The sequence below is a fragment of the Lipophrys pholis genome (assembly GCF_963383615.2).
Source record: "Lipophrys pholis genome assembly, chromosome: 1".
Lineage (NCBI taxonomy): Eukaryota > Metazoa > Chordata > Actinopteri > Blenniiformes > Blenniidae > Lipophrys > Lipophrys pholis.
In genome coordinates, this window is record NC_137635.1 from 41490653 (window position 1) to 41503607 (window position 12955).

The following is a 12955-nucleotide window of genomic DNA, read 5'->3' on the forward strand; positions in this document are numbered from 1 at the left end:
TTACTGTATATCCAAACAGTCTTATATAAGAGTGTTTGGATGTGGAGAGGAAAAGCATACGTTTGGATGACAGCTGAAGCCGAACCATTTGAGTCTTCAAATCCCGGGCTCACAGCCTGCATGGTGTCATCCAGTTATACTAATAACAATGTTAAACTTCTGTCAGTCTTCATTTTGATAACTGTTCACAGTCCCCAACTTCTCCAAAATGAGGACAAACATTGACCAATAGGTACATTCAATATTATTGGATTATCCCCCTCACACTGCAGATTGTGTAGAAGACACTCAGATTACATGTCACTCAAAGTCAGAATCAGATCTGCAGGGACGACTGCCATTTTCCCCTTGTTTGTGTTCTTTTTGTGATTGGCAAATTTGCCCTGATATCCATTTTAAAACAACATGGTTCACTTCCAAACACTAGGCACAGCTTGGTGGTTTTGCTGGTTATTAGCGACCATGTAATTATGCCCATAAATTTCCAGAATCTCCTGGTAAAACATGTATTATTATTTGCTGACACGATTTTTGGTAAAACCACAAGATCAGCGAGAACCGTGTGCCTCATGCAGAAACTATGAGGGCATGTTTAAGTGCTTAACAGACTGCAGTCAACAGCGGACAACATCTCAGTTGTAAATCTAATGACCACCTTTGCTAATAGTTATGTGCAATAGTTTTCATATCAAGGAGTCCTGCTGCTGCTGCCGCTGCTGCTGCTGCTCTGCAAGCTTTTCCTCGCAGAGTCCTCCAAGGGAGGCGATTGGGTAGAGGAAGAGCCAATAGGCAGCACAGCAGCAGGTTATTTGAACTCTCCTCAGCTGACACTAAACCAGACAACATCTTCTGACTTTACAAACATTATTCTCTCCTAAGACTCCGTCATCTTCTGCTCTCGTGGACACTGAACAAGGAAAAAGGAACTTTTCAGTTTGTTGGGTTTTTTTTTAACCTACTTTTTTATATTGAATCTCTCCAGAATGGGAATCTATCGCTTGTCTTTACACCAAGGGGTCTGCTGATGCACCTGTTGATCGAGGACGACTCTGCCTGTTTAAGAATGAACGAAGCTGCTGTGATGAGGTCCGATACTCTGCTTCATCTGGACGACAGCGGGAGAGTGGAGGAGAGGGGCAGACTGAACTGTGTCGACTCGCCTCAGACGAGTTTAACAGAAGGACAGAACACAGATCTGCTCCACTGCCAGGAGACAAATGAAAACAACTCCACCATAAAGTACAGGAGATATGGGTAGGACTTTTTCTTTTTTTTTTCCATCTGTGTTGGATAAATATAATAGTGTTTTTTTGTAAAAGCCTGACTGAAAAAGTCACAGTTACTCAGAATTATAAAGATAACACTGGAACTTGACATTTGGACTTGCATTAAGCTTTTCAATACATTTTACAAATAACATATATAACAAAAAAAATCTTTAAAGAAAGGAATGTCACAGAGTCTGACTGTACTCTGACGTATAATTTTGGAAAAGTGTGAAACTGAGGTGGGAAATCGTTCTGGGTGGGCGGTAGAGGAGCATAGTAAAACTCCCAGTTGATTTCTGACTCCTCCAGGTCTCGTCTGAGCGGGGTCAAAGTTCGCCACAAGAGGCAGGTGCTGCAGGACATGGCCCGGCCACTTAAACACTGGCTGTACAAACACCGGGACAACCCATACCCCACCAAGACGGAGAAAGTCCTCTTGGCTCTGGGCTCACATATGACACTAGTGCAGGTAAAAAGAGGAGAAAAAAAAAAAAAAAAAACCTTTGAAGTTGTGCTCATACTGAATTTTGGTAACATTTGTTAACATAAACAATGTCCTGTGCAGGTTTCAAACTGGTTTGCAAATGCCCGACGAAGACTGAAGAACACAGTGAGGCAGCCGGACCTGAGCTGGGCCCTGAGGATCAAACTGTACAATAAATACATCCAGGGAAACGCAGAGAGGCTGAGCGTGTGCAGTGACGACTCCAACTCAGATGGTGAGGCCTCTGAGTTCAACAGTCATCGTTCTTTCATTTGTAATCATTGAAAATGTCTCGTTTTTCTTAAGATGTGTGCTTCGTTTGTTTGTTTTGTTTCATTTGCTGCAGATGAGGAGTGTCCCCTGCAGGCTCCCATCAGCCAGCCAAACTTTGGCAGGTCGTCGTCGCACAAGAGCGTGCTGGAGAAGCCGAGCGGCGTCCTCGCCATGGCCGGCGACGACAGCGCCTCCCCTCCGTCCAAGTACAAGAGCAGTTTACTGAACCGCTATCTGAACGACACCCTGCGACACATGATGGCGGTGAAGGGGGCCGACGGCGTCGCCCACGTCCGCAAGAGGCGGAGCCACTCCGAGTCGTTCAGTTCCAACGACTGCGATCGAGAGGCCGTGTCGTCCCCGGCGTCGTCCTACGAAACAGAGGCCAACTTCGTCTACCACATGGGTGAGAGGAGTTTGACTTTTTGTCTCGCGCACAAGCATCAAGTCTCGACTCATGAAAATACTTTTTATTTCGGGGCAATTCGTAATTATCTTGTGAACCTGACTTGTGAAGGAAATGTTTTGCTTTCTTGTTTCTCGCCTGTAAATGGTCCCAAATATTTGATGAGTCATCCTGCACTCGAAGGCCTTCACTCATCCTGCGCCCAATAGAAATGCACACAGCTTTGTGGGATGTTCCCTCAGCAAGAACAGCCGCTTTGAATTTTGCCTCAACCTGACCGCAACTGAATATATCAATCAAATCTGAGACAAAGACATAAATAATAATAAAATGTCATTTTAGGCTGACTTAAACAAACGTAACAAAGTTAGTTAAAGAAATGACAGCACCTCCTATTTATGGAAATCTTGTTCTTTTTTTTTCTTTTTTCTAATTGCTGGTTTATGCTGAAGTTGAAGCAAATTGACAGTTTAACTACTCCACTTCCCCTCACTTCTCTTTTTCTTTTTTTTCTTTTTTAACACGCCACAGTGTACAGTAAAATGAGAACAGAACAAAGAGAAACTTCCACATGGCTCCTCAGAGCTCCCTGACATTAATAAATCTCTGACATTGCAGTGAAAGTCGGAAGCTCTGCAAGATTCAATTATAAAGCGACAGAAAAACTGGGAGGGAGCCTGACACCTGGGTGCCCTTTTCAGACCCATCGGGAGCACAGCACACTGACAAGCCTCAAATCCGCAAAGGCACGGCAGCCAAAGCCTCTACAAACATTACTAATAAAGACTCATGCAGACGCTGAAATCCCTCATTTTAAAATTGGATGAAGCTCGCGCTGGCTGCCACTACAAACCGCAAATATCATTTCCATATACGAGAATGTGCCATTTGTTCCGCTTCAGCTTCTTGCCATGGTGGAAATGTCCAGTCCAGTCTGAAGGACAATTACAGAACGTCTGAGACTTTATTCTTCCCAGGGTGAGAAGTAGAACTCCCAGCCAAATACAGTACTGGAGCAGTCTGTCAGTGAAACGAGCCGCCACTCATCTGTGAGACAACGCAGAGCAACATCTCTAATGTTCTTTTGGCTTTTCCCATCAGAGTTTGCGGGTGAAAGTTTGCTCCCTTGGCTTGTGTGAGTTTTGGCAGCCAGCTTTACCCCAGTGCTACTTTCCCCACTCAAAAATCAGTTTAAAGGTGCATTGATTTGTCGAGACTTTTAAACCAATTCTACTCCTAAACACCAAAAAAACCTCACTCTGAAACAGGGACATGACATACATTGTGTTGATATTTCCTGACTTGATCATTTCCGTAAGAGGTGCTTTTTGTGTATCCAGGCAATTCTTTTGTGGTAGAATCCGTTTGTATGCAGGAGCATATCTTGATAAAAAGAACTTTTTTTTTTTTTTAATGCAACAAATGCTTTACAAACAAGTTCTTATTGAACTATTCCACTTGAAAGGAAAAGTCTTGAGAACAGTCCACTTAGATTAAACACACCGATAGTCGGCAGCAAGGTGAGCATAGCTTCCATTTTAATAATGGAGAGAAAAGAAATGTAAGTATCAATTGCTAAGTAATGATTTATACAGTGATGATTTAATTTGTACAAACACTGCAAGTGGAAATGTTATTTTTCAAGGTGAATGATTTGTAGTGGGCAGACGGTGACTTTGTCCCAAGAAACTCACGACTGTTTCAAAATCTGCCTCTATTTATTGCTTTCAAAAGTATTGAAGGTGCTTTTCAGTTCGTTTTTGAGTCAAACAGCTAAAACCTAAAAGGCCAATGAATCAAATTAGCTGCTTTCATCTATATTTAGTCTTGTGTTGAGCTAAGATAAGTGGTTTTCAGAGTAAATGTCATGTGAAAGAGGTTTTAACAGTTTTAACCCTCTTTAAAGTCATTCACACTGGTGGTAGCTTGGATCTATATGCTGGTAACTGTAAATGTAAAGGATCTGTCTTTCTTCGTGGTCCCTATTCAATAGAAGGATGGGGGGGGGGGGGCACTATAGACACTATAGGGTGGCTGTGGCTCAGTTGGTCAAACTGAGTCAGACCTTTAGGCTTACATTCATGTCAAAATGTTCACATTACACACCAATGGCAGCCACCACCATTGGTGTGTGTGCAGATGACTGAATGTGACTGCTCAGGTAAAATTGCCTTTTACATCTACTTCGGCACAAAGGTCCTGGGATTAAATGACAATACCTCGCACCGCTGCTCCACAGCTGCCTCGGACCTCAACGTACTTACAGAAATCATTGTGGTGTTGATACTCTTAGCTCTCTGAATTTCCCAAAGCAGTAAACCAATCCTATAAACATCCCATATACCCTCATAATTAAGTCATACTTTTTTTTTAATGAGATCATTGCATACTATGTGGGCACTGCTGTCGAAAATGTTTGTGCGAACTTTTAATATGTCCCTATGGTTGTATTAATGGTGGTTGCAACCCAGCAGGGCTCCTATGTGGAGGTGAAGTGGAAAGTCAAGCTGCCAGATTCATGACAGGCACTAACGCCATTAACACATTTATACTCCACCCGGGAGACGGCTAAAACAGTCGCATAGGCTAAAGTGATTTACTAAAAAGCAATGCCACAACACAGTGTCTTACAAGGGCACTTTAAAGATATCAGTGTAATTCCCATGGACTGTAAAAGTCTAATGAGTGAGTGATGTTGCGATATAATGTACGGCAATGTTTGTTTTATATAACATGGTACACACATCAAGTGGAGAATTTCCCTCCAGAAGGCTGGAGAGCCGTAAATGTGACCAGAATTATGTTTTATTAGCCGCAGAGTGGCAAAAAACATATCTGGACAAACGCCTCACTGCATTTTCCAGCCTTTCTGTTTGAAACGAAAACATGCATGCAGAGAGGGGAGTCTCAACCTTGTTCTTAAATACATATCTGCATCAAGGAAAATTGTGTTCCAGCGTGGCACCGACACACCTAAGAAACGAGCTGAGAGTTGTTGACTTGAGAGCTTGGGAGATTTATACCAATGGGTTCAGATCTGCTCATGTAGACATTATCTCATGGCGGGACGGCGACGTGAGGCACAACCTGCAGCAGCAGCAGCAGCAGCAGAGAGTAGGAGCCTAAAGTTCAGAAACAAAAGTTATCAAACGCTTAAAGATTTTGGAGACTACAATTATTTCAGCGCCATGTTGAGAGTATTTGAAGAGTAATGGGGAACTGATATCAGTTTAAATGCCAGGCACAGCTTGAGTTACCTAACTTAGAAAGCTTGGTTCTTTTCTAGGTTGAACTATAAACTTACAAATACTTCTAAACCTGGCCATCCTATTTGCTTAACCTGTACATTATTATTATTGAGACAAAATACAGGTTGACATTTTTTTGTTGGCTTTACGGTGACCAAAGACATTCTGACTTTTCTCAGGGGGGGGGGGGGTTTATACATTCAAAAAATTGTCAAATCATTGTTTTTTAACCGACGATGAAGCATGTATTTAAATGAATTGGTGCTTTGCACAGAGTACTGTGATATTTTGTTGCGAGACGTAATCCCCGTGAGGATGGCTTGTGGGCCGTGCTGCTAGGCTCACAGAGGGAGCAGACGTCTGAGCAGCATTGCTTCTATTCTGCACACAAAACGACAAAATGCTCTTTTCAGAGAAAGTGAAGAAAAAGAAAACATTGGCCAAATTAAGCCTGTCTGAATTAGTTTGTACTGTTGTGGAAAGATATTTGATGTTGATAATTTGCTATGTATGTGGATATCCTAGCCTTATGGAAGAGGCATACTTCGGGTACATCAAAAATATAAAGCATCTTTAAGTGAACTTCAAGTATTATTAAAGAATCCTTTTTTTCCTAAAAAATCTAATTGTGATTATCCAAACTTAAATACTTTATGACCATTGCAGTACAATATGTTTCGTGTATTTTAATTCGATTTCAAAACGGGAAAAATTGTGACACGTCCAAACAACATACTGTGTAGTTTTAACCATGGCTTAAGTTTTCTTGAGAGAGAAATGGGTTGATTTTCCACATAAAATGCTTTACAAAAAATACACAGAGGATGAAAATAAGCTGTTATTCATTTGGAAATAATTAAACGTGAGTTCCAGAATAAGTAATATGTACATGTATACTCAATGCAGGAAAGTGAGTAGCTTCATAGTACAGCTTGCAAAATCAGCCGTAACTGATCCCCGCTGCAAATTTGAGACTAAAAACTTGAAGTAGCCATATTTTGAAATACAACAGTCTGGTCGAACTACTTCTTTTGGCTATACGTGGACTTGCTTGAAGGAGAAATGCATGCTTAGGGATGTTAGAGGCTACAAAAACCATAAAACAGTCAAATGATTTACTATTAACAAGTAGTTGCTTTTGGCTCCAGCATGCATGAAGAAATCAGAGCTGAGGATGTTTCGGGCTGTTAGCATTGAAAGGCTGTGTTTCACAGTGGGCCTCTAATTTCCCCGTCTATTGCTCTCTGAAGAAAAATCACTTTTGACCGGCTTCTATCTGCTCCAGTGAGTAAAGGAAATAGTCCAGTGCTGAAATGGAAAATATGTTCTACATATAATACACACTTATGCGCGAGACCGCAAACAGAAATTGTCCAAGAGGTATAACGTTACCGCAGAAGCCCCTTTTTCTCTTCTTCTCCTGAAGATTTCTTCTCCAGATAGATTTTATTTGTGAGAATGGCTGACCTCTCCTTCTTCCTCTGTTTTTACAGAGGATACTCACACACTCACTTCCTGCCTCTATTGTTGAATTTATTGCCCAGGACAGAAAAACTGTACAGGTGCAAGCAGAGTTTACAAAAAAACTATAGAGGGAGGGGGGGGGGGGTGAAAAAGTATGTGTCTTCATAGCACATTGCATTGTGGGACAGACCCACCTACACACACTTTTTATTTCAATCTCAAGAGAAATCCTGCCTTTGCCTTGTCATCTGAGTCACATAATACTGTCATAAACAATGCACAAATATTCGGAGATGCCATTATCCAAACACACGCTAAACCCATGTATATATTCTCACACACATGCTGCAAATTAGAAACATGTTTACATGAAAACTATTTATCACTAACATATGATATGAACACAGTCTGGTCCAACCGCTGATTGTGCTCTGAATAGTCTGTTTGCAATTTCACTTCTATCCAGTGATTCATGTATTTGTGCATTTTACTGAGCGCTATTCTTTTCTTTTGCAGACGCAGTGGACTATACTTCAACTCAATGTGACAGGTACGTGTTATGTTTCATTGTTGGATCCATGAAGCCCTACTTTTTGTGTGCACTTTTCAACTTGAAAAGTGTGATTCCCCCTTTTCGCTTTGTCTTTGGGGGCGGTTCTGGCCTGTCTTGGACAGCAACTAACTGAGATCAGATCCATTCATAGGGGTCATCCGGGTCTTTTTTTTAGGTGTAAACTATGAAGAAGAAAAAAAAAAGGGTTTCCTAAACCAGGGAGCTCTAAAGTTGAACACAAAAGTACTGGATTTATTAACCAAAGTATAAGTCCAGATTGTTGCGTTAAGAAAAGCTTTGCTGTAAGTGATAAACACAATTTGCACTCATTTACTTAAGGAAGAATTTAGAGTACAAGTTCTCAAAAGCATTAAAAATTAATCGACAACTTTCTGAAGGAGTCTTGAATCCTTATTTGGTGGTGATGATTCATGTGCACATAAATAAATGCACATGCACACATAGTGACTTGATATCACTGTTTTCACAATGAATTGACCAGCTGAGGTCTCTGCAATGACACAGATCATCATCAAAACTTGCATCACAGTTTTGAAACGCATAATAAATTATTTTCTGGAAAAAAATACACTGGATTTCACCTATGACTTTTAAAGTAACTCGATCACTCGTCAAGTCATCTCATGCAGCTTCAGCATCAATAACTGCGACAATCAGCTGCTTTGATTCTTCACTGTCTCTCTGATGTATCATGTGTTTCATCAAAGTTTGAATAAGTAATGTAGATAGTATTTTAAGAATAGGATAGAGGAGGAGAAAATACAGATGTGATGATGTAGTTCAAACAAGAGTCTTCCATATAGAGACAAACAGTTCAAATGTGAAAAAAAAAAAAAAAAAGTTTGATAATCTTCAAGGACAGCGATGCACAGAAAGTAGTTCACAAGGTAAAAGTGGAGAATTGAAATGCGAAAACGAGCAAAACATAAAAGAAAATATGAAAAATCTTCATATAGAGTGCTTGATGATTTGCAGGTGAGGCGACTGAAATCGCAGGAAGTGAAGGAATTAAACAACATAACAACATCGATATGGTGTCTGGATGTTAAAATATAACAAAGTCCAAAACAGATGGCCGTCACAACACTTGTACTTCAATCTAGGGAGTATTTGTGTAGTATCTATTAGTTGACCCTTCTGGGATGTTTCTGAAAACCTCCAACGTCGATCTTTTCCTTCTTTAAGAGGCATCCGAACACTTTCCTTAAAACTGCTTGTTGAAGGTCGAACAACTCTTCTATCAGCTTTCCAGGGTTGGGCGGCGATATGTACATATGTCCCCCCTCTGTAAGATAAACTCTTTAGAGACAGCTCATGCGGGTTTTTTTGTCCTTTCGGCCTTCTGTCATGTCGTGAAAAAAATGGAGCTCGGCAGACCTGTTAAAGCATAGCTTTGCAGCTTTAAGCGGCTTTGGTTTTAGGTATCGTGGCCAAAAGGCTTGGGAGCACGAAGCAGGCTGTTCAGCTCTGTTGTGCAGACTATTTTGGTCGATGTTGGAGGAGAGCAACATTACACCCCATTTACTTTTGGTTTGAGAAGCCTTTTGAGATTCAACATGCGTGCCTGTACAATGCAGCCACGTTTCACTCTGCATGAGCCACTGGTCCACTCTGGGCGCTCCAAGCCGCTCAACAGGAGACAAACCAGCTTGTTTTCACTTTGGAGCGAGCAGACGCTGGAACACGGTCGAGTTTTTACCTCAGTCTTGTCGACCATCTCCTTCTTGAAATGGTAATTATGTTTAGGTAGTGAAATAAAGATATCCGTGTGGTTTCCTCCGTTTACGAGACTTAACTCAGATTCGACTGAATTCTGGCTTTATGTTGGTGGAGATTTCAGTTCCGGCTCAACTTTTCCCCTCTCATGGAGCATATTGTACGTTATATATTGACAGGAACCAGCAGAAGCGGCAGCAGGAGGTGGAGGATGTTCCTCAGAGACAGGACGACCAGAGCTGGAGGGAGATCCATGCAGCTGTGGCTCTGACCAGCTTGGCCCAGGGGCAAACTGCACCCGGCGCTGCCATGGGGCAGCCCTGCACGCGGGGGCCCTTCTCCATAATGAGGACCGCTATCACAGACAGGATGTGTGTCACAGGACAGAGCTGCTCCGCAGGGCCCGCCCTCACGAGCCGGATCATCCAGAAATCCTCTCATATTGCCGAGGTTCAGACGGTCAAAGTCGCCCTGGCCAACAGCGTGTAGACATTAAACGTCAGCGTCTGGCCTCAGCACGTCGTTTCATATAGAAATACCAGATGCCTAAGTGCCTTGCAGTATACCCTTTGTACAGCCTCTGAGACCGTTGTTTTGCAATGCTGATTAAACTTAACATTTTCAATCGTTTTTTTTTTTTTTATATATATATATATATATATATATATATTGTAAATGGAAACACTAACCTAATGCAGTTGAACATTGTCTGTTTTTGCTATGTTCCTTGTGTCTTTCTGTTGAAGTAAGTTATATTAACTTTCAGGAGACTGGATCATCATCCAACGCTTAAGTTTGACAGCAGCTATTTGAATAAAACCAATGTGAAATCTTCTGACCGCTCGTCTGCTTTAAATCATGGCTTTGCAGTGGCCGAGACTGCGTGGCTGTGTTTCCCTGGGCTGTGTTTAGTGGTAGTCTTCATGTGTGCAGATGTAGCTTGTACAGTTTGGTTGTTTTTTTTTTCATTATATGCTTTGAAATTGCATATTTGCATGTTGTAATGTGGGATGTAATGAGGGATGTGATGAGGGTGGCATACTGGACCAAACTGGGAGATGGTTTTTTTTCAGATAGCGGAGGTTAAAGTGAAGATTATCCAGCTGGGAGATCCTCTTTGAGACTTTTTCTGATCAATCCAAAGTGACCTGTGTTACATTTAGTGGCTGAAGTGACCCACTAACCTGGGAAACTTCTGCATAAATGTTTTTACACACACAGTTCAACGAATAAAAAAGTGTAAAACGTATTTGTAGCGATAATCGATTACATCTAACAATGAAATCTTATTTTTCATATTCGATATATTATGTCGCTGTCCTCGTCCACGCTGCCGAGCACACAGGTACGAGTCACAAACGTTAATATGACGGTACGAATGACACACTTCTGTTCAGGCACAAATAACTGCTACCTTGCATATTTGAGCTCCGGTGTGTGTGAGCCATTAACCACCAAAAAGAATCGTTGGCTCAGTTTTGGTCAAAGCTGCACCTCGTTGTCGCGCTGCCTCACAGCGAGGAAGTCTCCGGCTCGTACTCTGATGGAAGGTTTTATTGTTTGTGGAGTTTGCATGTTCTCGTGTGTGTGTGTGTTTTCTCCAAACTAGCATTTCAAACTTAAAGCGTGACTGTAATTGTAGGTGTGAGTGTTCTGCAGTGTTTGGTTTCCTGTGATGGACTGTTGACCTGTGTGCAGTGTGTGTGTGTGTGTGTGTGTGTGTGTGTGTGTGTGTGTGTGTGTGTGTGTGTGTGTGTGTGTGTGTGTGTGTGTGTGTGTGTGTGTGTGTGTGTGTGTAACCTCCTGACCTCACCCACAGTCGGCCGGGATGGCATGCCATCAGGACTTTAACAAAGCCGTCTAAAAGATGGATGGAGAACTTGTTAGATTCCATCTTTAAAATTTGAATTTGCATCTTTTATCATGATGTGGAAAAGGTTTGTTTTTTTTTCCCAACAACAGCTGCTCGTAATTCTGTCAAACAACCATGACGGCTGCATTCAGCCACCTCCTCACTTTCTGACTCACGGTGAACCGACCGCATGATGGCTTATTACACGACGTGAACGCCATCAATATACTAAATGCATGTCACTAGGCAGGTACATGTTTTTTGACACAACACTAAGATTTTTAGCAGCTTAAGCGTTGAGGTGTCTGGAGGGGCTAGTTTGGTTTGGGAGAAAACAAAGTGTGATATTCAAACATCTAACAATTAAAAATTGTCAGGTTAAATCAAACACATGTTGCTTCGCTGTAACCGACTGTTAAACATTTCACTTGTCAATGATTTCCAACGGCCCCCTACGGACCCCTACGGCTTCGCGTCACATTGCCGCCACTGCTTTCTACTGGCGTAAGAAAATCTGTTCAGTTTAGTAGATTTCATGTCTAAGTTCGTGTGTTTTAATAACGCAGTCATTTCATTGGTGCAGCGCTACAAGCCAGATTGAATGAATCAACAAGCGGGACAATAATGAAATTAATAATAATGATACAAACTAAGTCAGGTATTCTCTTCCCTGCATGTTTTACATGTTGGACTGCAATTATAAATAAAAAATAAATAAATGAACAATTTCAATGGGATGTGTTGGGGAACAGAGGAGTCTAATGCATATATCATGGTGGTCAAACCTGAAGGTACGGCTTAAAGAAAAAGAAAAAGTCTCCCATCATCACTGTAACTCATGCAACTTAAAATTCAAATGAGATTTCTAACCTCAAAATCCAATATAGGACTTATTAAAAATCTCCAATCCTTGAAACACAAACATCCAGTTTTGTGAAAATGTCTGGCGCTCTTGCATGTGTGGACACAGTCCTACATCTGAGGACATCCTGACACTAAACTTCAGCTTGTAATCTCATACTGGAACTGTTTTTCTTCTTCTTTTTTTCCTTTTTTTTTTTTTTCAAACAAAACATGATTAACAAGGTTTTTCCACAAGTGTCCCAGTTTTTGGTCTTCTTGACATTATCTTGGAGGAATGTTTTTGGGTCTTGTATCTACAAGATGCGAGTCATCAACAAAGTATCATGGAAAGAGCGCCTCACGGAGCTGCTTCTCATTAGGCGAGCTCCAGGAAAACCCACACACAGACACTCAGCGGCAGCTCTCCGACGGTAATTAAACAACAGATGAACTTGAGCGGCGGCGTGTTGAGGTTGTCATTTATTTCAGTTTGAAACAACTCAAACAGTAATTGACCATTACTCTTCCAGCAAATGTCTCTCAAACGTTAAGGCAGATATCAATTTAAACACTTCACTGAATATGAGCGGGAAAGACGCGGCCAAAGCGAGAAGAAGAGGAAGAAGAAAAAAAAGGAAAGAAAAAAAACGACAGGAGGGAATGAGCAACATGAATTTTACATCAGGAAACAAACGGCAAACTAATATATTGTGAAGGTAGAAATGAACACTCTTGTATTACAAGCGAGAGATGACTTCAACATGCCAGCACAAACATAAAAAGGACAGAGAGAAGCAGCTGAATATAAAATTGAAATTAAAATAAAT

General features: G+C 41.4%; 1 protein-coding gene across 1 annotated transcript; it reads left to right on the forward strand.

The window, feature by feature from the left end:
• Positions 1-1024: 1024 nt before the first annotated feature.
• On the forward strand, positions 1025-9979 carry LOC308112222 (homeobox protein Mohawk-like; the record flags this gene model as incomplete). The annotated part of the gene is made up of 6 exons (XM_080467561.1): positions 1025-1254; positions 1578-1737; positions 1834-1987; positions 2099-2431; positions 3334-3409; positions 9613-9979. The coding sequence occupies 6 exons, from the start codon at positions 1025-1027 to the stop codon at positions 9920-9922; spliced, it is 1263 nt and encodes a 420-aa protein (XP_080323687.1). The 3' UTR covers positions 9923-9979.
• Between the last annotated feature and the right edge of the window lie 2976 nt (positions 9980-12955).